Here is a 26,143-nt window from a genome sequence, read left to right as displayed (position 1 = left end):
CTGTGTGAATGTTTAGAGTACTGTTTAATTAATAAGGTTCAAGATTAATTATCTGTCTTTTACTATCCATTGGGTCACTCACTTTTTAAGGAAGATGGAAAGGAAGTTTTGGGCTGTTCGCATAGCTGTTTCATAAGAGTTAGTAATGACAACATCCTGGTCAACCTAGTGTGAAAAAAATGAATTGATAAAGATATGAGAAACAATCAACAAACAAGTTAGCTAGATGATATTGCCACACCGAGTGGCACTATATTACTGAGTATAGGCAATATATTTATTTATTTTTTCAGTTGTGGGGCTTGAACTCAGGACCTGGGTGCTGTCCCTGAGGTATTTTATTCAAGGCTAGTACTCTACCACTTTGAGCCACAGCTCCACTTCTGGTTTTTGAGTGATTAAATGGGGAGAAGTGTCTCATGAGGACTTTCTCTGCTTGGGCTCGTTTCAAACTGTAATCCTCAGATCTCAGCCTCCTGAGCAGCTAGGATTATATGTGTGAGCCACTAGCGCCTGGAAGTAGATTTAAATATTAAATGCTTAGAATACTCTTTTTTTCAAATAAAAAAGAAGCCATAATAGTTTATTTTTTGGGGTATTTTTTGAAATGCAGGATTGTACAATAGAGAGTCTATCATTTGAGCTATGTCCTTAATTCTTTATGTTTTTGTTATTTTTAATATAAATATTGGTCAAATTTATGACTGGGCTGGCCTGGAACACAATCTTTCTGTTTATACATCCCAAACAGGGAGGCTGATGTATGAGCCACTGCACCCATCTGCTAAACATACTTTAAAAACCTAAAACAAACAATGATAGATCTCTTTTTAAATTTATTAAAATACGCAAGAGTGAGAAATGTAGTTAATAAAAATAATAGCAGTAGCTACTTATGACTTGATTCAGAACAACAAAAAGTAAGCCAAAAGTACAAACAGAATTTCCAAGGTCTGGGGATATAGTTCAGTGATGAAACACATGCTGAGCCATAAATCAATCAATAATCCAAGACTATTTTACCCTCAGTGTTTATGAAACCAGTGGAAAACAATTTAAAGAATTCAACACCTTCATTAGAAATCTGAAGATTAACATAATAAGCATTATAATGCATAGCTTTTAGAAACTCAGGGAGTGAATAAATATAGAAAACAGAGGTCAAATTCAGTAATATTAAAGAGGAATTTGCAAAATGAAACAAAACAGAATTTCACACTAATCAAAATAGGGAACGTCAAAAATGTTAAGAATTAAACTGAAACATCACTTAGTATACGAACTTCTAAAAGTTAGTGAATGAATAATATAAGTTGGTAATTCTACTTATAAGTTTATTCAAAGAAACTCTTGCTTTAAATTAGGGTATCATTATATTACAGGTTCAACTCAGGACAAACAGAATACACAATGTTTGTAAAAACAATGCTGAATGAAAAAACTAGCTATAACTAGATCATTGTTTATGTAAATTTGAAAACTCCAAAAACCCTACTGACATTCAAATTGATACAGAAATAAAAATTTATGATACTGTTCACTAATGGCTAAGAAAAGGAATATTAAAGACAAAATAATAGGATTAGGAGGACCAAAACTGTTTCAATTTTTTGTATAGTATTTATTTATATCATTATTATATGCTAAACTTATGTACTAAACTTAGAATATGACACAATAAAAAAACAATTTTTATTTTTATTTTTGTTCAGGTGTTACTATAGAAGTTGGAAAAATAAGACTCAATGGAAATTATAAAACTAAAAGCAAACTGTAGCTATGAGCTATTCATTGAGAGAACATACACCCAGTTTACTGATTAATTCAATTATAATATTCAATATCTGTGTTATAAATTTGTAACACATGATAGTAAGCCTACAGTATTATCACCCTCATTTTACAACTGAAAACAAACTTCACAAGGTTAATCTGTATGCTTCGTAATTTGTGGAGATGTCAGAACTAGAATTAAAGTTTCACAAAACCTCTTAATTCTGTACAGTGACCATAAAACCCAGCCACAAATTCCTAGTTAAGAACTCTAGTTTTACAGGAATGACAGAGAATATAGGTATTTTTGTCCATTAAAATACAAGGTTATTAAAACCTATAAACATTTCCTTACTTTTTTATTTGAATCCTCTTCTGAATTAGAATCCTTTTCTGATGATGGTAAATGTACTACACATTGAATAAGTTGTAAAACCAGTGCTGTAACCATCTGAATATACATAGGTTCTCCATCCATATCACTACTATTTAACCTTTAACGAAGAAACAATTTAAACAAATTAAATTATATGATGTATAAAGATAATCTCATTATACATGTAAAACCACCATTTGAAAGTTTCAGATTTTTTCTTTATCAGCATTTTAGGCATTATCTTTAGTGTTTATAACAGTGTTCATATGTCTAATTACTCTGAAATTTATTTATTTCTTAAATTTTTCATGGTGGCAAGCCTAGGGTCTTTCATGTTTTAGGCAACCATTCTACCACTGAGCTACAACTCAGCCCTGAATTATTTTTAGCAAGCTAACAAAACAAAACATGAAAATGCCTATACATGCTCAGATGATTAAAGTAGAAGAAAAAAATGCAGTATTTAATATGAAGGTTTATAATAAAGAACTACTGAATAATTTTACGATGCAAGCACTTTACCACTAGGCCATATTCCCAGCCCCCTACTGAATAATTTTTAAAAGTGATATAAAAAAAAGAAGTGATATAAAAAAAATAAAAAGTGATATAAATCTTTAAGGTTTCCAAATGTCTACATATTTTGTTAAGTATTCATCTGGTATTAAAATTTGCTATGGATGGGCTGGGAATATAGCCTAGTGGCAAGAGTGCTTGCCTTGTATACATGAAGCCCTGGGTTCAATTCCCAGCACCACATATATAGAAAACAGTCAGAAGTGGTGCTGTGACTCAAGTGGCAGTGCTAGTCCTGAGCAAAAAGAAGCCAGGGACAGTGCTCAGGCCCTGAGTCCAAGCCCCAGGACTGGCCAAAAAGAAAAAAAAAGAGTTTAAGGGACTGGGAATATGGCCTAGTGGCGCTGTGGCTCAAGTGGCAGAGTGCTAGCCCTGAGCAAAAAGAAGCCAGGGACAGTGCTCAGGCCCTGAGTCCAAGGCCCAGGAATGGCCAAATAAATAAATAAATAAAATAAAATAAAATAAAATTTGCTATGGAGCTAGTTCTTGATGTCCTGTGCTAGGATATGAGTTCAGTGGCACCAATTAAGAAAATTCAAGTTCCATGTGTATTTTGTTCTACAAATGTTGTAGAAATGTGAGAATTCTTTATGTTGATAGTTTTTCTTCAGATTTAACAGAGAACAGATGTCTGTAAAGGCACTCTTACTCAAATAAACAATGAAGATAAAAATATTTATTTTGTAGAAAACATTTCAAATCAATCCTATACCCAAGGCTAGGAATAATATAGTTATGATGACAATAATGAAAATTGCTTATGATGTCAAAGACAATTGTCCTGACCATAGCAGTAAATAAAATTCCTTCAACATAAATAGGAACATTTAACTCTCATATCTGTTTTCTATGGCCATTAGAAGAATACTGTACATCTTGTTCTAAAGTATTATTTAATGGTTTAACACTGACTAAAAGATTAGTCCTTTAAACAGACTGCTTTTGAGACTACTGCTCAAATTTTTTACTGCTTTTGTTACAGACCAGAAATGATTCTGATTTCCAATACCTGGAAATCATTTTAGTAGTCTCATGGGTAGAGATGATGTCAAACATTCTACATAGCATCAAAGTTATTTTTGTTGATGTAACAGAAGTTATTCTTAAACATAAATGTAAAAATACAAATAAGAAATGATGGAAGAATATATGATGGTTACAATATAATGCAGTCCATCATATTTTACATCTCCTAAAGTCAGTTACCTGAAGTTCCTTAAACTCCTCTTGCTTGTTGGTAATCTTGCAAGTGAAGTAAAAATTTCTTCCAAAATTAACTGCCTATGTTTTTCATATCTTGAGAATACCTGTTTAATAATTATAGAATTCAAAATTATTTAAATATTAAGACAAAACAATTTGATAGCATGTAAAATATATCTACTATCTAGAATGAAAATGTTTGTAAAGGCATACTTAGTTTTTAACAGTAATGACGTAAAGCAATTTGCTAAATTTTCTTAAGTATAACAGTGTTACTAATGCTAAAGATTACATAATTTCATTTAGAGACGTGTGATACCTTTGGAATCAAAGAATGATGAGATTTAAGTAATTTTAAATCATTCTGATTTTTATCATAAACATTAATTATTAGCTGGAATGTTTAAAATATTTACAAGTGTTTGAAATTCAAGAAAGCAGTATACCCCAAGAATAGTGGTACTGAAGATACATTTTCAGTTAAAAAAATCTAGTAAGATACATTAAAATAGTTGTTATAGAAGAAATCTTTCAATGAAACAAAAAAAATCTATCCCAATTTTTGGAAATCTGAAGTAAATTTCAATATTATTTACTGAAAGGTAAAAATACAAATTGAGGGCTGGGAATATGGCCTAGTGGCAAGAGTGCTTGCTTTGTATACATGAAGCCCTGGGTTCGATTCCCAAGTACCACATATATAGAAAATGGCCAGAAGTGGCGCTGTAGCTCAAGTCAAAGAGTGCTAGCCTTGAGCAAAAGGAAGCCAGGGACAGTGCTCAGGCCCTGAGTCCAAGGGCCAGGACTGGCAAAAAACAAAACAAAACAAAAAATACAAATTGATTATACTCACTGCAGTGACTAACTTAATGGCACACAACTGTAGTTCACTGACATTTTCCACAAAAAATGGCGTTATTCCCATTGATGAAACCTGGAAGATACAAAAAAACAATTAGTACCTAACTTTGGTTGTTTTCAGTAACTATCTTCCTAAATTCCAACACATCACAAACTTACTAGAAAATACTCGGGAGGCATTTTCTTTTCCCTCACCTAGTTAGCACCTACTCTCTTTTCTGGTCTCCTTCAGGTACCTTGCTTCATAGCTGCCATTTCTCTAATCTCTACATTTTTATTGTAAATGTAGATTGGTAATAAATGGCACAGGGATATAAAAAAAACAAAAAACATTAAATTTTTACGGGTAAAAATGTTCTCATGGGTTGTAAAGAAAATAACATCTGAAGACTTTAGAGTTTGGGGTTTATACAAGGTTTGTCTTCTGTTCAAAGCTTACTTGCTAAAATGACTTCAATTGTTTTCTTCCCTAATTCCGATATAACAGACTCTGAATGCATAAAATTAAATACATTACTGGGTAAACAGGTAATATTGGACTTAATCAGATTCTCTACTGTCATATTCCTTCATGTAGAAATTCACAAAATACTTCAAAGAAACTTACCTGAAGAATCGTCGTATCTGTAAGAAGTTGTATCTCTAGCAATTCTGATAAGCTGCTAACAATGTCACAGACTTTGTTATAAAGCATTACTATTACTCTCTGCTTATGAGTAGAACACTTAGCCCGCTTGGCCTTTGAACTTAATAACCCCCCTAAAAAAAAGAATTCAAGACAAGGAAAATATTAACTTTTAGTATTTGTTCATAGAGTTCTAAATCTGTTTTCTAAATTGAAAGAATATAGGGGGTGGGGACTGTGGAGGGTGGGGAGAGTAGGGAGAAAACACTAGATAAAAATACAATATGGCAAATAAAGCTGGTCATTTATTAAAAAAAAAATAATTCTATGGAGATACTTTATAAGAAATAGTCATAACAGATAATCTAGGATACATTTTGGCTTTTCTGAAATCTACTCCATTTCTCTTTTCTCTCCACTAAAGTTATACATAGGTAATTAAATGTATTTTACACACAGTAATTATTTCATTGCTCATTTAATAAGAATTAATAAATGAGGGAGTGTATGTCCTTAACACATTTTGTAGAATAGTGCTATTTTGGGTAAAATTTGGGAGAAGCAGCAATGCAACAAAAAACTAGCATTGTCTGGGATTTTTCTCTGATCATGAAAAATAACTTCAATTAAAAATAAAAACAGGTTAAATACTCCACAATGCATGGGATAAAAAGCATTTGAGATTTCAATGTTTTCCAGATTTTAGAATATTTAACTATACTTTAATCAAAATCTGATATGCTCCCAAATCCAAAATCTTTTGAATGTCTTGTTTCAGATCTCAGAGCATTTTGGATTTTCTGACCATGGATGGTGGATCTGTAGTTGCTACAGAAATAATGGACAAGTCCTACATTAAATTAAGAATTCTGTAATCAAATTTAAAAAGGTATTTACTATGATTTTCATAATAACACTTTTAGAATCATTTTAAGTCACTGTATTCTGCCACCTAACAAGGAAAAACTTACAATACTAATTTTAGTATTATGCTAAAAAACTATCAATATAAAAAGGCAAACTAACCTCCATGAGGGTCTAATCTGTAAACAGGATCGTATTGAGGATAGAGAGTATTCTGCAAATGAAATTTAGTGTATTGGATAACTCTTTCAATTACATCCTCAATGTACACAGCTTTTGGCATGTTAGGGGATGTCATGATGTTGATAGTTGTAAGGCAGGCATCTGCTGATTTTGTAACTCTCTCCATAATAAGATCTCTCCATAATCTTTCTTCTTCTTCAGTATCATTATTCTATAAAACAGTACATTGTTAACATAAATAACAGTTAACATTATAATAAATATATATCTAAGTGCATAGCACAAATTGAAAAATTACGATGTACTTCTTTAATTTTTAAAGGTTTTTTAGACAAAAGTATGACTTTATCTAAAAAATAAAGACCTGGAAGTAAAGTTTAAGTGGAAAGATTTCCTGCCAGCAAGTAAAAGGCTCTGAGTTCACACCCCAGCACCACCCATCAAACGAACACCTTCCTCTCCCCAAAACTGCACAAATTGGCAGGTTCTCTTCATGAACAAATATCGGACTCCTCCGAGCTCTCCTCCCAATTAGGCTTTAACCTTGACCTATCAAAAGCTGAACAAACACTAGTTTATATAGTTTAAGGTTGCAGCACTAAGATGACATTAGCTTTCTTTAAAGTGCCTACTTGAGAGAAAACAAGTTGCCAAAAGATTATACTGTTGGTTTTGTTTTGTTTTGTTTGTTTTCTCAGTCCTGGGCCTTGGACTCAGGGCCTGAGCACTGTCCCTGGCTTCTTTTTGCTCAAGGCTAGCACTCTTTGACTTGAGCTATAGCGCCATTTCTGGCCGTTTTCTATATATGTGGTGCTGGGGAACTGAACCCAGGGCTTCATGTATACAAGGCAAGCACTCTTGCTACTAGGCCATATTCCCAGCCCAAGATTATATTGTTTATTCAGGCTAATTCCTGAAGCTAAAACCTCTGTCATTAGTGTTTGTTGGGAGAGCAAGAGCCTGAATTCTATAAGCCCTGATGTACTTGACTTATAATGTTAGAAAACAAAACCTAAAAGAAAACTAGGTAATTTTGAATGAATATTTAGAATAATGTGCAAACATGTGCATTAATTACTTTAGGTAGGATTTTTGCTGTTTTTGCTTTTGATTTGTGAGAGAATCTCATATAAAGCCTAGGCTGGCTTAAACTAGGATTTTCTAGAAGTTTTCTTTTATTGTTGTTGTTAATGATGCTGAAGAACAAACAGGGCCTTGTGTCTGATAGGCAACAACTCTTGCCACTAAGCTATATCTCACTTTAGTTAAGATTTTTGTCTTCTCTTTTTGTTGTTTAATATTTTTCAAGCATAGTATATTCAAACTCCTAATTTCACCATTCAGTGATAATCCACTAACAAAGTTACAGTTACCTTTACCTTCTGTGTACTTTACATAGATCTAAAATTTTATCTTAAGGATATATTGTAAATAAATTAACTTTGTGTATAATATGATAGTTCAAAAAACTTTATAGGTAAGAATAAACAATTCTAGCATTTTTGGAGGCTGAGATCAGAGGACTGCAGTTCAATGCTATCCTGAACAGTAAGGTCTGAGGGATTATTTCCAATTACCACTTTTAAAAAAGACAAAAATGGTTCAAGTGGCAGAGTGCCAACCTTGAGTGAAAAAGCTAAAAAACAGCACCAAGATAGAGTTCAAGCTTTACTACCAGCACAATAAAAGCAAATAAACAAACCAATAAAAAACAAATAAACTAACTAGTAATAGTTTTTATTTGCCAGAATTGCACTATTATTTGCTCATCATTCCTAATACCTGTTTGTGCTTTTAAGTGGGTGATATTTGGTTATTTGATATTCTTCTTTAAAACATTTTATTAGCTTATGTTAGTGGTACAGGGGAATTTCAGTTACATTTCCACACATATAGTGTATTACTATCAAGGTTATGCACTCCATCATGCTCCCTTCTAAACAATTTTCCTAAATAATTTAAACAGGTTTCAGTGTTCTATTTCCATAGTTATTAATGCATTTCACCACATTCAACCTCCTCATTCTCCTTGATAGCCAAACCCTAATGAATAGTATCCACCTTCTCTCCTCTCCCCACCCGTCTTATTATAGACTATTATCATGTAAATGAAAAGACTCTTATTTCTAGGTAAGGTGTCCTTGGCCTTTAATCTAAACTATTTATTGGGGGTGGTGGTGGTGGAATGGAGACTAGGAGGATAATGGCCTCTGAGGGCAAAAGAGTTAAGGCATCATCTCAACAAACATGGCATGGGAATGTGAACTATCTGTCCTTCCAGCTACTAGGAAGATTTAAGTAGAAGAGTAACAGTCCAGGCCAATTTAAGCAAATACATGAGACCTATCTGAAAAATAGCTAAGGCAAAAAGGGCTGGGGGAATGGTCCGAGTGATAGAGCACCTGCCTACCAAATGCAAGACCCCAATACTGTTAAAGGGGAAATGAACTGAAAGGAAATTTAAAAACATTCCTAACAAGAAAGAGTATTAAAACTAAGATTAAATCCTTTAAATGAAGAAATTTACATCCGTATTATTCTTACTTTATGGCAACACTATGTAACATTAAGTTTGATTACTAAAAGTAAAATTCTATTACTAATGTTAATAGACCTATTTGTGACAATAAGCTCAAATTAACATGAAAAATTTCCTACAAATCAAGGTTGTTAATATTATCTTAACGATATTGAAGGTAAAATGAACAACATACATCTTAAACTTACATGGTTTAACAAAGTGGAAAGCTTTGACCCATCCTGAATATTCTTTTCCAAGATATTTAGGACTTTCACAGTTTTTTCAGTGGACAGCTAAAGTGGAAACATAAATGGAAACAAAATTCTTTTATAAATCATTGCTAAAAATTATGCACTACTGAAGAAACAATCTGTAGAAATATTCTCTTTGGGCCACGGGAAATATAACATTACTATTACTATTACTCTTAAAGGATATGGAAAAAAGTTTTCCCACTTAGAACTTTTACTCAAGATTGACTTTACATAATCATCTGTTTCTAAAAGACAGATGAACAAATGCAGAATCAGTATATATGCAAGAGCCTGAGCTCACAGCTCAATTTTTATTATCAATCTAGGTAAAAATAAGTTTGTCCTAATGCCAGTTCCTTTTCTTTTGTGTCAGAGACACTGAACAAGCAAACACATACACACACAGACACACACCTGCGTGCATGCACACCCACACTGACACACATGAATGTACAAACTAAAATTCTGATGTGTTGATTCATTTATCATATGGTATTATACTACAATTTTATTCAGCAATTTAAAAATATCTAATATAGTCTTTTGAATAAGAGAAACAGGAAATGTGAATGATAAAAATTATGAATGAGAAATAATGCTGATTTAAAACTCTTTAAAGTCTTCTGCTTTATTTCTTAAAATGTTTTATCAAATGAACTATGATATGTTCTATTTAAAAAATTAGTAGGCACTTGGTGGTTCTGTCAAGAAGCAATACTCTCTCTCTCTCCTCCCCAATGCTGGTGCTTGAACTCTGGGCCTGTCGTTGTCCCTGAGCTGCTTTTGCTCAAGTCAGGCACTATACTATTTGACCCACAGCACCACTTCGAGCTTTTTGGGTAGTTTATTGGAGAAGAGTCTCACAGACTTTCTTGCCCAGACTGGCTTCGAACCAAGATCCTCACATCTCAGCCTCTGAGTAGCTAGAATTACAGGTAGAGGCCACCAGTGCCCAGCTCATATTCTCTTGATTAAATAGTACTTCTTTAGGTTCATAGTATGTTCCTAGGACATTCAATCAAATCAGCCAGAAATTTCAAATAAGAGATCAATAAAGTATTGGGAATTAAGTCCAGTTTCATTACTTATGTGGGAGTATACATACAAGTAGTTCTCCAAAAATACATTTCAATCATTTTATAACATTATAATTGAGCTTTTGCCAACACATCTACATGCTGACAATCTTCCTCTTGCAGTAGCTACAAACATCAGTCTCATACAGTTATGAAACTTATAAAATAAATACCTAAGATTGGCATGGGCATCCTAGAATATTGTTGATACATATATTCCCATGTAGGACATATGCCTTATGTATTCCTATAAAACAATATATCCCTAAGTATAACAATACAAACTACCAGCACATTAATTCTTGGTTAATTATCTGTATGTTTGGCTTTAAAAATCAAAATTATGAGATAGGTGCCAGTGGCTCACAACTGTAATCCTAGCCACTTAGAAGGGTGAGTTCTGATGATCAGGTTCGAAGACAGACTGGGCAAGAAACTTTGTAAGACTCTCATCACCAATCACCAAAAAAAGCTAGAAGTAGAGTTGTGGCTCAAGTGGTAGAGGAATAGCTTTGAGCACCAAAAATACCAGGGTAAGCAGCTGGGCCCTGAGTCCAAGTCCTGGGATGAAAACAAAAAACAAAAAACTAACCAACTAAATCATAGCATATATTCATTACTTCAAATATAGGCATTATTTAAATAAACATTCATTATACTTATTACTTATGGATATGTATAAAAACAAAAATTTATTTCAGATTACTTAAAAAAAACAAAAGGGCTTAAATTGTTTAGAATCAACTGTATAAGTCGATACCTTTTGTTTTTGCAGTTGTGGGGCTTGAACCAAGTTCTAGACACTGTCCCTGAGTCTTTGTGCTCACAGCTGGTGCTCTACCACTTTGAGCCACAGCTCTACTTTCAGTTTCTGAGCGGTTAATTGGAGATAATAGTCTCTCAAAGACTTTCCTGCCTTGGATGGCTTTGATCTGTGATACTCAGATCTTAGCCTGCTGAATAGCTAGGATTACAACAGGTATGAGCCACTGGCACCTGGCAATATACTTTTTAAATTTAAATTTAATTCTTTTATCTGAGAAGTAAACATTCTATAGGACAGACCAGAAAACTTAAGACTAAGTAAAAACTGAACGAAAAGGACCCTGGTTAAAAGCAGAGAAGGAAATTGTCTTGATACTATTTTCATAGCAGTCATAGAGTAATCTATAGAAGGTGAATAGTGGATAATAAAGATTATAGGAAGCCAATTCTTTTTTTTTTTTTTTTTTTTTGGCCAGTCCTGGGGCTTGGACTCAGGGCCTGAGCACTGTCCCTGACTTCTTTTTGCTCAAGGCTAGCACTCTGCCACTTGAGCCACAGCGCCACTTCTGGCCATTTTCTGTATATGTGGTGCTGGGGAATTGAACCCAGGGCCTCATGTATACGAGGCAAGCACTCCTGCCACTAGGCCATATCCCCAGCCCAGGAAGCCAATTCTTGATGCTGCCATTATTACTTGAAGTTATCAAGGAAAAACTAATTTGCTATTTTATTAGGTGTAATGAGACTACTTCATAGTAATAAGAAATTCACCTCTTATAGTAATGAAGCTACTTATTTAATAGCAATTTAAAACGTAAAGTCTATGGTTGGGAAGTAATTTCTTAAAATTATAGCTTATGGTTTCACAAGTCTAAAGGACCAAGGTCAAAGTTAAAGAAAAAATGCAGTGTATACTGGCATACAATAATCTAAATAATTTTATACAGTTAAAAAAAACACACAAAAACCAGTGTGTGGTGGGGAACCAAAGCACACGTCTCTCTGAATGCATTAATATTGCTTTCTTAGAATATCTGTAAAATATCTCTTTGACCTAAGGTTTTCCCTAAGAAATAATTTGCTTAGATGATCAGAAGACAACTGTAATATGCTTACTTTTATTTACTAAAACTTTAATTTCATGAAACCTGTATTAAAAAATTATAAATTTTACTTCACTGAAATACCTTATCCATTATACCCATTGCTTTAATTTTAGCAGATTCACTGCCAAGTTCATTAAGCTGATGTTTTCCTAGAAGCAGTTCCTGAGGAATTTCATCATCATCACCTGAAATGCCAAAAAAAAAAGTAAAATAAATTGCTCAAATTGTTAAGTTTAGCTTTTTAATAATAATTTTGGCCACATAGATATAAACAAATTGAACAAACAAATTAAGAGGCTTCTATAAATCTAAAGAAAAACCTAAATGGAAGGTAACAGTAAAATTAGAGCTCTAACTAAACTTGGAAGACAAATAGCTACCTTGTCTTTACTACTATAGATACACTGTTAACACTTCTCAACTATGTTCTGTGCCTTAGAAAGGTGGTCTATATAAAAATTACATCAACAGTCTCTTATCCTCTCTGGCTTTTGTTGGGATCTGGCCAGTAAAGTGCTCTGTCAGAAGAGCAAAGAAGAGCAAGGCCTGGCTATTTTTATTACTGACTCCTTTCTTCCAAAGTTTCCTGCATTGGCTCTGTCCAAAAGGTGCTGTTTCTTTTTGTTTTGTTTTTTTAGCCAGTCATGAGGCTTGAACTCAGGGCCTGAGTACTGTCCCTGGCTTCTTTTTGCTCAAGGCTAGCACTCGGCAACTTGAGCCACAGTGCCACTTCTGGCTTTTTCTATATATGTGGTTCTGAGGAATCGAACCCAGGGCTTCATGTATATGAGACGAGGACTTTACCACTAGGCCATATTCCCAGCCCCAAAAGGTACTGTTTCTTTAAGCTAGATTACCCTACAACAGTTTTTCCTATTGAATGGGTTCTAGTGATTTCTCTTTCTCTTTATTCCTTTTGGAACAGGGTGCTACTAACTCTATGGCTGTTAACCCCCCAGTTTTGGTAGTATCTTGTCCACGTCTTTGTAATCAGTCGACTAGCAATTAACTCCTCCTCAAAGTATCCTCACCAAAGAGTACATCTGTTTCCCTTTTGAAACTGAAAAGATACAGAAATCAATTTCTCAGCAAAGAACTGTAACTTTTTAAAAATATGAAAATGAGACTCCAAATAATCAAGAAAAACAAAATACCTAAATAATTCTCACAAAACTCCTTTTGTGTGCCAATACTTGGACTTATAAATCAGGACCTTGTACTACCCCTCTTTTTTTCCCTTTTTGGTCATAGGACTTGAACTCAGGGCCTGGGCTCTGCCCATGAGCTTTTTTGCTCAAGGCTAGCGTTCTACCACTTTGAGCCACAGCTCTACTTCTGGGATTTTTTGGTGGTTAACTGGAGATAAGTGTCTCGTGGCCTTTCTTGCCCTGGCAGGCTTCTAAATGAGATCCTCACATCTCAGCCTTCTGAGTAGCGAGGAAAACAAGCATGTGCCATTGGCACCCAGCAGGACCTTGTACACCTTTGTACTCTCGCTTAGCTTTTCTGCTCAAGGCTGGAGCTCTACCATTGAGCTGAATCCACTACTGGCTTGTGGCTGGTTAATTAAAGTTAAATCCTCAAATCTAAGCCTCCTGAGTACCTAAGATTACAGGTGTTAGCTACAGGTACCTAGCTTCATAAAATACTTTAAAAATAAGCAACAACACATCTACTAAGGTATCTTCAAATAGATTAAATAATATAAGAACTAATGTATGCTACATGGTTTTTACATAAATTGGGCACAAAGAGTTTTTATTTTTACCATGTGGAGCTGAGGATATGGCCTAGTGGCAAGAGCGCTTGCCTCTTATACATGAAGCCCTGGGTTCAATTCCCCAGCACCACATATATAGAAAATGGCCAGAAGAGGCACTGTGGCTCAGTGGCAGAGTGCTAGCCTTGAGCAAAAAGAAGCCAGGGAGAGTGCTCAGGCCCTGAGTCTAAGCCCCAGGACTGGTAAAAACAAACAAACAAACAAAAAACCAGAAATATTTTTACCATGTGAAAGTGGCATAAAATTGAGAGTAACTCGATATATTATAAGCAGTGCTTTCATAGACATATATTTTTATAGTTATATTCTTATTGTAAAAGTAACACATAAATACAGCATTAACCTTTCTAGATTCTAGTTGGTTTCCTATTTTTTTTTCCTTTATATTGGATTCTTTATATCTTAATATCAGGAGATGGAATATCTCCAGCACTTAACATCCTACTGGCACACAGTAAACATTAAATAAATAGTAATCACTACAATACATGACTAGAAGAATAGATTCCTATTACATTCATATAAACATTTCTTTCAGTACTCTAACCTACTGTGACAGTAATTATACACTCAGGATTCTTAAGACAACCATTGTCAAGATAAAGATAAAATATCTGACTTTTGAACTAAAGTTCTCAGTTTTATAACACGGACTAGACTGAACTCTACAACTAGATTTCATATTTCATGATATACATAAATCAGGACTGTATTCTATAGAGTAACTGGCAAAAATTTAATAATATTCAAAGGTTAAATAAATGCATTTTAAACTGATTTTTTACCAAATGCAGTAAAATCCATATCTTCCAAATTATCCAAAATATTCTCTATTGAGGCTGTGAATCTTTTAAAAGTTGAAGAGTCCATCATTTCTGCAAAAGAAAGAACACTCACGTCCACATTCCGAGTAGATAAACTGAAGAATGTTAATAAAGGTAAGTTAAAATGCTACCTTCAGGTGTTAGTTTTGGTTCATAAGCTTTCCTTTTCTTCTGCTTTTCTTTCTTCTTCATTTTTCTAGCAACTAAAAATAAACAAAAAGAAATGGTGAATTGCAGGAATGATAAATTATTTCCACTTCTGTCCCTAGTTTCTGAATATCAATGAAACATTTAAACAATAGTGACTACAAATCTAAACTATACTTTTTTTTGGGGGGGGAGGGGGTTTTGGTGTGGAGCTTGAACTCTGAACTGATGCTGTCCCTAAGCTTTTGTGCCCAAGGGTACTAGTGCTCTACCACTTTGAGCCACAGCTTCACTTTTAGGTTTTTGGTGGTAAGAGCCTTTCCTCCTGGGGCTGGATTCAAATCATGACCTCAGATCTCAGCCTCCTGAGTAGGTAGGATTACAGTGTGTGAGCTACTAGAAGTTTAACTACAGCTTAAGTGTGGGAATGCTAACCTTGAGCAATAAAGCTAAGTGACAGCTCCCAGGTAATTAATACCCTAGTAAACACACACACACACACACACACACACACACACACACACACACACACACACATCAAAGTCCTAAAGTTAAATTGTTTTCTTTAAGAAATCCATTGACACTGATGAATTACCCTCACTAAGGCTGGGAGGAGGAGAATAGTCTTCCATGTCAGAATCTGATGGACTTCGGTTTCTGTAACGACCACCACCTGAACTCCTTCTTCCTTCGTGAGTGTGACCACTTCTCCTATGATCCCCAGAGCTTCTTCTGTCACGCTCTTCATATTCCCAAGCTTTATCGTCATCTTTTTTATGTCGTTTCCTAGAGGCTAGAAGCAAATCCCCATGACAAATAATTTACCTCACTTGAAGAGACTATTAAAACCTGTACTTTACAATGAACCACATGGGGAGGGGGAAATCTTCATTTTGTAGGTCTAGGAAATTCTGGGTCATTTTGTTTATCATGAAATTTAAATTAGGGTATAGAAAGACTTGTTAATTTTAGCATGATTTAGTGAGATTTAAATATTTTTACATGAATTCAGCTTGCTAATAAACAGGAAGGTTCTATGAATTAAATCACAGTGCACATTTCAATAAAAGGCAGTCAGTAAAGATATATGTGAGCTTTAAGATTAAGGCTTACAAAACAACCTTTATTTCGGATTTGGATTAAAAAAAAACAGAACCACTTTAAAGCATTTAGATTATTGATGGAGAACAGGGTTTGGACAAAAAGTTAACTTTTGAGAACACATTACAGAATATGGTAGCCAAGTATTTCATCAATTAATAGCTAAGTTAATACCCATAACTTAGCAATAAATTCCAGTCTGAGGATCTAATGTCACAAACCTACAGAGATAAAAATACATCTCCACTGTAACTACCATGGTAGATTCAGTTCTCCAACAAAATGAAGGCTTGCTAAACCCAAGAAGGAAAGTTTCTGAGCTTATGCATGTTATATAAGTATGCTTATGTGTTATCTTCATTCTTTTTCCCATTCCTTGAGGCCTTATATGCCTATCAGTATTAATAGGAATCTTTAGGTAGATGTGGCAGAGATTTCACTAGACACAACAACTTTTACCAACTAGTAGGAACTGCCTAAGGCCTAAGCTGAAAATAATTCTGAGTTCCAGGAAAGCATCACAATTCAGTAAGAAAGATTGATTAGAAATTTCTGCAGTGTCAAGTACAGGGCAGCACAACTGACCAATGTTCTCTATAGATCTAGGCACCACAAGTTAGAACTAGAGAATGGATGTATCCAGCTTTGTAATCATAAACTGGTTATTACCAGAGACCACTTGATGATCAAGATACACTCTTCTGTCTTTTTAATTTTTTTGTCTGATTTCTTTGCTTCCTTGTAACTGGCTTCCTCTTTGAATCCCTAATGGATCTTTACACAAATACATCAAACAAATCTCTTGTCCTTTACTTGGCTGATATTTAAAGATGCCAGTCTCTACATTCTGTTTATACTTGCTTGGGTCACTGCCCATAATGCCTATACTTTGGCTAATCTTACCTTTACATGCTGACCTAACTAGTCCTCTTGAAGAATCTAGTTTGGTTTCTGGTTTTGAACTTCTGTCCACTCTATGAACACAGCAGAAAAAGGTAATTTCTGTTTTCATTTTATGACCATTCTTGCATAGCAAGAGAGTCTATATGGAGAACAATTTCGAATGGATATACTTAAATCTTCAATGATTTCCTTCATAATTAAGATATAAGTCTGGTTATAAAGTATAATTAGAGTATGCCCTAAAACACTCACTTCATGATAAATGGTGTCATGTGAATTTAAGCAGTTTTGTACTGTTCGTGTGATAAGGGGAGGGAGATAGAGGTAGAGGAAGAGATAGAAGGAATGGGACTGGAAGAGGGACAAAGAGTAAGAGTTCTTATACAATATCCACTAAATTGTCTTGTAATAAATACTAAAATGTCCATCAAATGAAAAAACTGCAACTAACAAACTTAGTTAAGAAAGTAGTATTCTATTATTTCAAATATGATGTCTTGTGCTTATGAACCAAAACTAAAATATGATCTATTTTAGTCTTTGTCCATGTTAACTAATTTCCTAAAGAACATATTTTCAGTATTCAAATCTTATCATCAGAAAATACTTGAAAGATCTTCTAGTCATCAGAAATTACACATAACTTGCTCTACTGAAGGTAACTGTGTATGGACTTTAGAGACCTTTATTTCACATTCCTTGAAGTTTAGGCCATTTGAATTAAAAATTCAACTTCTATGATGTATTATGTGGTGCAATAAGGTTACCAGGATCCCAATTCATTGAGGAAGGGTTTGTCCTTATTATTTTGGAAAAATCAGGGGAAGGGAAGGAGTTCAATTCAGAGCCACATAAAATAGATTTTGATATTCTGTCTTTCCAAATTTTACCTATATTTATTTGTCTGTTGCTTCCTATATTTCTCTTCACTTCCTATGTTCTCCCACTTGGGGACCCAGTGACCTTGTATTTATGGTATGGCTATTCAAATCTGTTAGGCCTAACTTCAAAGTCACTCTTCAATCCTTTATTTTTCTGAACAAAACTACTTACTTATCAAATTTCAAAAAGTCAAAGCAGTATAGTGTTTGTAATTAATGTTCTCATACATTTTAAATTGTACCATATTTTCACTACTGATTTTACTGTGGTATAATCTCATTGTTGATGTCAACTATCAGTTGAACATCTTTTTCTGCTCCCATGAGTGGTCCTTTTTCTAAAGTTACTTCTACTGAAATAAACCAAGAAAAATAGCAAGCCACACACACTGAAAACTCTTACTTTCCCTTTCTTCTAGATAAGGTTTAAACTTAATTTTTATTACCTTTCAATATACTTGGGCAGAGATATAATGGAATCCAAGGCTTTAAAATAAAGTCAAAATGCTCCCATAAAATGAAATGTTATCTTTTATAATGGAAAGCAAGGGAAAGAATTGTGGCCACACTGATGACAAAAATGTATGGCACTATTCTCATCTGTTTTACAATTATTGTATAGTTTTGATTATGCTTTCTTTTCACTTAACTGTGAGGTAGTGTCAGAATTCTCATTAGTTTAGTAAGTTGAAATGTAATTTAACATAAAACTGTAGTTGAAGAACTTTTCAGTTGTTCTAGAAATGGTGATGTACTAGGGGAAAAGGAAAGTAGAAAAGCATGCATATAAAAGGGAGTGAGTTTCTGAGCCACCAAGTTTCCTTTCTCATTTTCCAGAGCTAACCATGCCCCCATATGACCAAAATGTTTGATTAAAAAAAAGAACCTTAGCCATTATAATATACTATGTGTAAATACATCTCACGATAATACAAATCATAACAATCATACATATAATTAAATATGTCAGAATATCTTAGCTATATATTTCAATTTTAAAACTATTTGGATTTGTTCAGTATTCATTAGTCTACTGCTCAAGCTCAAGAGCTCACAATTTTTAAAAGATCAAAGTAAATAAACATTGATTAAAAACTTTGGAGATGAAGCGCTTATATCAGCAATATACACTTAAAATGGCAGCATGCATCTGTCCTTCCTGCCCTTGCTTGTTACACCTCAATCTACAGATACTAGCTGGAAAAGGCAGAACACACTGGTGGTCTTTCCACTTCTTGTGGTCAATATGACTTAAGTCAGCTGGCACACAAGTGAAGATCTCCCATAGTCTGTTTCCACTGAATGCCGTTTAAGTCAAACAAGTTGCTGACCCCTCTTGGCTAGGCTCAATTCTCTTGCTCCAGAAGAAGGAAGATAAGGATAAAAGAGAAGAACTTTTTCAGTGGACCAGTAGGAAGACAGGCGAGGTATAGCAAGTCTAGTGCAAAGACAGGTGATCACAGTGTTGTAGAGAGGTAGCTGTGTAGTGAAGAAGCCAGCTCTGGAAAACAGTGAAACAAGGGAGGAATTCCAGGACACAGCTGGGCAAAAAGGAGAAGCCAGGTCCAAACCACACAGATAATCTACAATGTGGCTAAGCCATTCACAGTTTAGTGATAGTATGGTTTTATTTTATTTCTTAATCTGGCTATCTCCTACGTGTCCTTCAAGAGTCAACTCAAGTGTCACCTCTTCCGGTAAGCATTTTCTGAACCCCCCCCAACTCTGAAACTGATGTTAATCCAATGTGTTCCCATAGCATCCTGGATTTACTATTACTATTGCTACAGTCATTTACTTATATATTTCCCCCAATAGACTAAAGACTCTTTGAGATAGGGGTCAAATTTTCATTGCATTTTGAATTTCAATGCCTAGTATATAGTAGCAGCTCAATAAATGTTTGTTAAATACATATAGACACATACCTGGTGTATGTTTTATAAAAGTATAGATTATTTAAATTTTTTTTCTTGGTGCCAACTGATCTTATTTCATACATTTTTAAAGTATAAAGAAAAAATTTGCTATACTACGTTATTAAGAATTAAGGTCACCATGCTATTGCTATTGTTTACCCTCAAAAAATACATCAATCTGTCTTTTAATTCTTAAAAAAGGAATGTGATACTTACATTCAAAAGCTTCATCACTATCATTATCTTCATCTGAACTGATTTCAGCATATTTTGGCTTTTCATTAACTGTACTACGCTTGCGTTTGTTCATTTTCACACGTTCACAAAGTGGCATGGTAGATTCAATTTCTGCCAGGAGTTCAGGGGGCAATTCTTTTAACACTGATTGATCTATACTACCTATTAATAAAATACAAAAAATAAAATTAAATCTGAAGATAAAAATTGTAACCAAATTAACACAAAACCCCCCAAATAGTACATTTTCTAAATTACCTTTTTTTGTTGTTGTTGGTCGTGGGGCTTGAACTCAGGGCTTGGGCGCTGTCTCTGAGCTCCTTTGCTCAAGGCCAGCACTCTACCACTTTGAGCCACAGCTCCACTTCTAGTTTCTGGTGGTTAATTGGAGATAAGAGTCTCACAGACTTTCTAGTGCGGACTAGCTTTGGGCTAGCTTTGAACTGTGATCCTCAGATCTCAGCCTCCTGAGTAGCTAGGATCACAAGTGTGAGCTACTACTGCCCGGCCTAAATTACCTTTTTATTGTAATAAAAAAATTACACTTACCCCAATATAATACTTTTACCCCTAAATTTATAAAACAATTTATACATACATGCATACATATTCATATAACAACTTTTAAAACATGACACTTATTACCACAATAACCAAGAGTAATTCTACCAACCATTTTGATTAATGCTTTCATTTGCCCACACTATTTTTTCTCTTGGCAATGGTGAATGAAACCAGAAGCCTTAAGTATGATAAGCAAGTGTTGTACAACTTAAGTAGCATCCCCTAGCTGTTTTCATTTGGAGGTAAGATCTCAATAATTTTGTAGTTGAACTCATGATCCTCACATTACTTCCTTCCAAGTACTGGGATTACAAGGTGTGCACACCATGTGTGGCTTAAATTTTCTGATGCTAGAAATTTACTATAACATGATCAAGCAGACAGTACAGGTCCCATTTGGTAGAACCCAAATTTGTTATATACATGTCTGGAATAAATATATATACTCTGAAACCAATGATACTTCCAAATACCACAGACAGGAGTTTGAGAACATTCAGCACCACTTCCTTTTCTCATGATCCTGAGCTTTATATATTTTTACCGAACATATCTCAATGATTGTGAGCTTTATACATTTTACCCATTGTTGTCTATTTGAGAATGTTAATATCTTAAGATTTTGGAGGTTTTCCTTAAACAAACCGATATATGTGTAGTTAAACACAAGGTAGAACAAATAGACCTAAATATTTTAAACTATACACGTATACAACTTAAAATATTAAACTGAAATGTTATAAAAATTTATTTCCCATGAAAAATTAAAATACGTACTATACTATCCTTTACAATAAAATTATAAATTTTTATATAGTCAGATAAATACATAATTTCTATGATGAAAAAAGTCTATAGCATTTTTCTGATAGTTTAAAATAAAGTTAAAGTGCCAGATGCTGGTAGCTCACACTTGTAATCCTGGCCCCAAAGGAGCTTGAGGCCTGAAGGATACAGGTTTCAAGTCAGCCCAGGCAAAAGTTTGTAAGACTTCCCTGTCAACTAACCAGGCCAGCTGGACTGGAGGCATGACTCAAGTGGTAGAGTGTCAACTATGAGCAAGAAAACTCAATAAAAGGCATTGAATTCAAAACCTGATACCAGTATGAGAGCGCACGCGCGCGCGCACGCACACACACACACGAAAAAGACATAAATAGCAAAACCTATTCAAAAAGTTATTTTTGATGACTACTAAAGACAATTTTATATGACTTAGCTACGTAAATCTTTGCGTTAAAGTATGAAAGTGATACCTTATCTAACATAGTTTAGGAATTAGTAGCCAAAAAAACTCTTAGTGGTTTATAGCATGCCATATTAGCAGCTTATAATCAATAAAACACTAACTTTTATAACATTTAATTAAAATAAACGACGGCAGAAAAATAAACAGGTAGTAATTAAGAGTTTTAAAGTCTCAAGAATATGTAATCAGAACAATGGAAGGGGTTACACTGATCAATATGCATTGTACTCATAAACTGTGGTATGTTGAAACTGAAACCCTTTTGTACAGCTATTTAAATATAATAAATTAAATATATATCAAATAATTCAAATTACAGAAATTGATGTATTAGCAGAAATGGAAGCATAACACATCTTCATCCCTTTTGAGAGTTTATTCAGTATTAAGGAGGAGTTGTTATGAAACTTTCAGTCCTTTGTTTTAAGGACAGAAGTGACAATCATTTTACTAATGAAAATGTAATACTGGTGTCAGGGAAGATTGTACTCAGGAAGACTGCACTATGGGCAGTCCTTAGTCCTTAGTAAATGCATGTATACAGGAAGATTGATTAGTAATAATTTTGAGGTTGTAAAAATACTAGCCTCAGAGAAAGAACTTTGACATATATGCCAGAGCACTTACAAGGGGTGGGGGCGGGAAGGAGGGATAGAAAACTTGGGATATATCCCAGCTGTTGGCTAGAAGACTAGTAAGGCTTTTTTTAGGATTAAACATCCCCACCCCCTGAATTAAAAGGCAGCAGCATGCTAACAGTAGGGAGGAGTTATCAGAGTCAAATTTGTAGCTACTTTCTGTTCCTGAAGGCATCTGGGGAATATTTCTAAGTATTACAATTATCTATGAACTGGCAAGTCTTCTTTTCAATTTTAGCAGTAATTTTTAAGTTGTGGTTCAAACAGGTTGTAAAATCAATTTTGTGGTTTGTGAACAGCAAGTATATGTAAAGGCAAATAGAACAAAAATTTTGAGTTCTGTTTAATAAAATAGGCACTGTTAATATGTATTATTACATAATCTCTTACCTTGAGTCAATACAAAAAACATTTGAATTATGGTGCTGCTTATCAATATAGGAGAATCACACTGAAAACATCTCTCTAGATTAACATAACCCAAAGTGTAGTATCTGTTAATATTTATTAAAGTAAAGAATTTTAAACATTCAGGTGTCAGTAGCTCAGGAGGCTGACCTGAGGAATGAAGTTCAAAGCCAACCCAGGCAGCAATGTCCAAGAAACTCTTATCTCTAACCAGCAAAAATGTAAAAGTGGATATGTGGCCCAAGTCAGCACTAGTTTTGAGCAAAAAAGCTAAGTATGAACAGTAGGCTCTGAGTTTAAGCCACAGTACTGTCACAGACACACGCACACACACACGATTTAATGAAAGGTAAGACAATCATTTGATACATTTAAATGGATTTGCTTATTATAATTTGACAGACTGCTGGTTGTATCAAAGAGCTTAATTATGGATATCCTGGAAATGTTGATTTTAAAAGCTAGTTTTGTGTAAGTGAACTGAACACCTGGGGGGGGGGGAGGGAAAGGGGGGGAGGGAGGGGGGCATGAGGGACAAGGCAACAAACAGTACAAGAAATGTATCCAATGCCCAACATATGATACTGTAACCTCTCTGTACATCAGTTTGATAATAAAAATTTGAGAAAAAAAAATAAAAGCTAGTTTTATCTTATTAGCTCTGTAAAGATTAGTAAAAATGTTCAAGTTCCCAAAACTGAAAATCTTTCCTTTACTCTTGATCCACAGTACCCAATTCCTTAAGAAATATGTTATCACTTTTAATTATTCTCTGAAATCCTAAAGGTGATATAGTCATAAATATATTGTATCTGGAGTATCTTCATAGTTTTAGGAGGGTGAAGACATCCAGAAATATTAGCTAAAGGAATAATGCAATGACCAGAACAAAAATGTAATTATAAAATCCCATTTATGAATAAAAATCTTTTTGAAATTCTGAAAGCTAATTTTTCTATATACCCACAGAGAAAGTAAAAATATAAAAACATTTCAAAATTTGCAATGTGACTATATGTATTGTAACTATACATATAATTTTATTTATTTTTGTATATATTTTGTATATTGTAAATATATATATAATTTTATTTATTTATTTTTGGTGCTAGTCCTGGGGTTGGAACTCAGGGCCTAGGCAGTGAAGTGAGCTGCTGCTCCTTCTTTTTGTTGGTTGTGGGGCTTGAACTCAGGGTCCCTGAGCTTTTCCACTCAAAGCTAGCAGTTTACCGCTTTGAATCACAGCAACACTTCCCCTACATTTCGTTTGCTCAAGGCTGGCACTTTGCCACTTGAGCTGCAGCTCCACTTCTGGCTTTTTTGGTAGTTTACTGGAGGTAAGAGTAACAGACTACCTGTCCAGGCTGGCTTCAAACTGTAATCAATCATAAGATCTCAGCCTCCTAATTAGCTAGGATTACAAGTGAGCCACCTGTGTCTGGTTGCAATGTGACAAATTTTAAATGTCTGTACACATTTAATTATTATATATTTTGTTGCAATACAAGGAATGCTAACCTTTATTATACCCATTACAAGGCAGCAAGCAAGTATTGACAGGCACTAGTGGCTGAAGCCTGTAATCCTAGCTACTCAGGAGGCTGAGATCTGAGGATCGTGGTTCAAAACTAGCCCAGTCATGAAAGTCTGTGAGACTCCAATTTACCACCAGAAAACTGAAAGTGGAGCTGTGGCTCAACAGTGCCCAGGCCCATGCTGAGAGTTCAAGCCCCAAGGCCGACAAAAACAATAACAACAAAACAACAATTACAACAAAAAAACAAGGTAAGTACTCAGAAATACTAAATATTCTGCTAAAATATATATTTGGCTGGTTTTTTAATTACCAATATTAAACAAAAAGTAGAGAAAATTATTTTCTTTTTGGCAGTGCTTAGGTCTACATTCATGGTTTTATGCTTGCAACTAGTGCTCTAAATACCTGAGCCACATCTCAAGCCCAGAGCTTGCAAGTCATTTTAAAGTGTAGATTTGTCTTCAACATACACATACATGCTTAAACGGAAGTGGACAGTACAAATTTCAGGTATTTACTTAACAATAATAAATTAATTTATAACATTTATTCAAGTAAAATGTCAATTTTTTAAATCTCCATTGGCCTTAGCAAACAGCCTGCAAGATGAATTTTCCTTATTACCTGGTTATATAGATAGTTTTATTGGATCACAATGACCTACATTCACTTACAAATTGTGATTATTTTGGCACTACAATATTAGGGACAGCTGACTCACAAAAAGCCTATTGTGTATGTATTATATATAGTACAGTATATACTACATATATGTAGTATAGTATATACTACGTATAGTACATATTAATAGTACATGTTACATATAATATATAGGATATAGTATATAATACATACACAACTTTATATACAAAATATAAAGCATGTAAAATATTAATTTTAAAATATACTGTATGTAAAATATTGTATAAGATTTATAATATAAAATATGTTATATATCATATATTTTAAACATATTTTATATAAAACAAAACATAAAATATATAAAATATTATATATATTTAGTACTATAATATTGATACCAACATCAGAAAGGTTTCTCCAGTGTTCAGTTACCAAACTATAAGGAAGACTACAAAAGGAAAAAATTCTTTCAATGAAATTTATTATGTAAGTGACAATCTACTACTCAGTACAGTAAAGCAGGAGTCAGGGATCACACGATGTTCTACTTAATATGCATATACACCATGTGAAAAATAAATGTGGCAGCAGTATCTTCAAATATACTTGGATTATGAAAGATATATACCTGTCATATTTTTAAAAATTTTCTTCATTTAATAAGCATAATTAAAATGGCCTATATTTTTAAAAACTGGGCAGACTAGCTCTTTTAATAATACTCATTTTGGTATTCTTAACTACACAAAGTAGGAAGGAAATTGGTTTCTTATGTTTAAAAATTAAATGTATCAAACTTTGAAAGGGCAAGATTTTTAAGTTTCTGATTCCATTGCTTCTGGTACTATGATTTCTAGTGAGTTTACAGGAGAATATTCAAAAATTGTATGTTAGAAGCCAGAGAATGTTCATTTTTTATGGGAATGAGAGGGGATCCATATTTTAAAATCTTACTTTATTAACAGTATATTACCAGGTAGTTATTCATCAGTTTAATATCTTCTAGATGCTTTCAAGAGAGCATTTGATTCATAAACCTTTTTAGGATAGGAGAAACATAGATGTTAAAGATTATTTTTCATAAATAATAGAAAGTTTACTGAGAATATTGGCAAACTCTCTGTCAATCA

The 26,143-nt window shown here is 33.9% G+C and overlaps 1 protein-coding gene across 2 annotated transcripts in view; it reads right to left on the bottom strand.

Annotated features, from left to right (window-relative positions):
* Nipbl (NIPBL cohesin loading factor) overlaps positions 1–26,143 on the bottom strand; it is a 164,758-nt gene that overhangs the window by 41,846 nt on the left and 96,769 nt on the right. For both annotated transcript variants that reach the window (XM_048368339.1, XM_048368340.1), the window contains exons 11-22: positions 19,955–20,137; positions 15,530–15,727; positions 14,919–14,990; positions 14,749–14,838; positions 12,265–12,368; positions 9,189–9,275; positions 6,441–6,672; positions 5,397–5,548; positions 4,782–4,862; positions 3,932–4,032; positions 2,129–2,267; positions 83–165 (exon numbers count right to left, since the gene is read on the bottom strand). In XM_048368339.1, the coding sequence (XP_048224296.1) occupies positions 83–165; positions 2,129–2,267; positions 3,932–4,032; positions 4,782–4,862; positions 5,397–5,548; positions 6,441–6,672; positions 9,189–9,275; positions 12,265–12,368; positions 14,749–14,838; positions 14,919–14,990; positions 15,530–15,727; positions 19,955–20,137 (1,522 nt within the window). The remainder of the gene's footprint in view (positions 1–82; positions 166–2,128; positions 2,268–3,931; positions 4,033–4,781; positions 4,863–5,396; positions 5,549–6,440; positions 6,673–9,188; positions 9,276–12,264; positions 12,369–14,748; positions 14,839–14,918; positions 14,991–15,529; positions 15,728–19,954; positions 20,138–26,143) is intronic.

This window comes from Perognathus longimembris, chromosome 19 (assembly GCF_023159225.1).
Source record: "Perognathus longimembris pacificus isolate PPM17 chromosome 19, ASM2315922v1, whole genome shotgun sequence".
Lineage (NCBI taxonomy): Eukaryota > Metazoa > Chordata > Mammalia > Rodentia > Heteromyidae > Perognathus > Perognathus longimembris.
The sequence above is the reverse complement of the archived record's forward strand: the minus strand, read 5'-3'. Positions and strand labels throughout refer to the sequence as shown.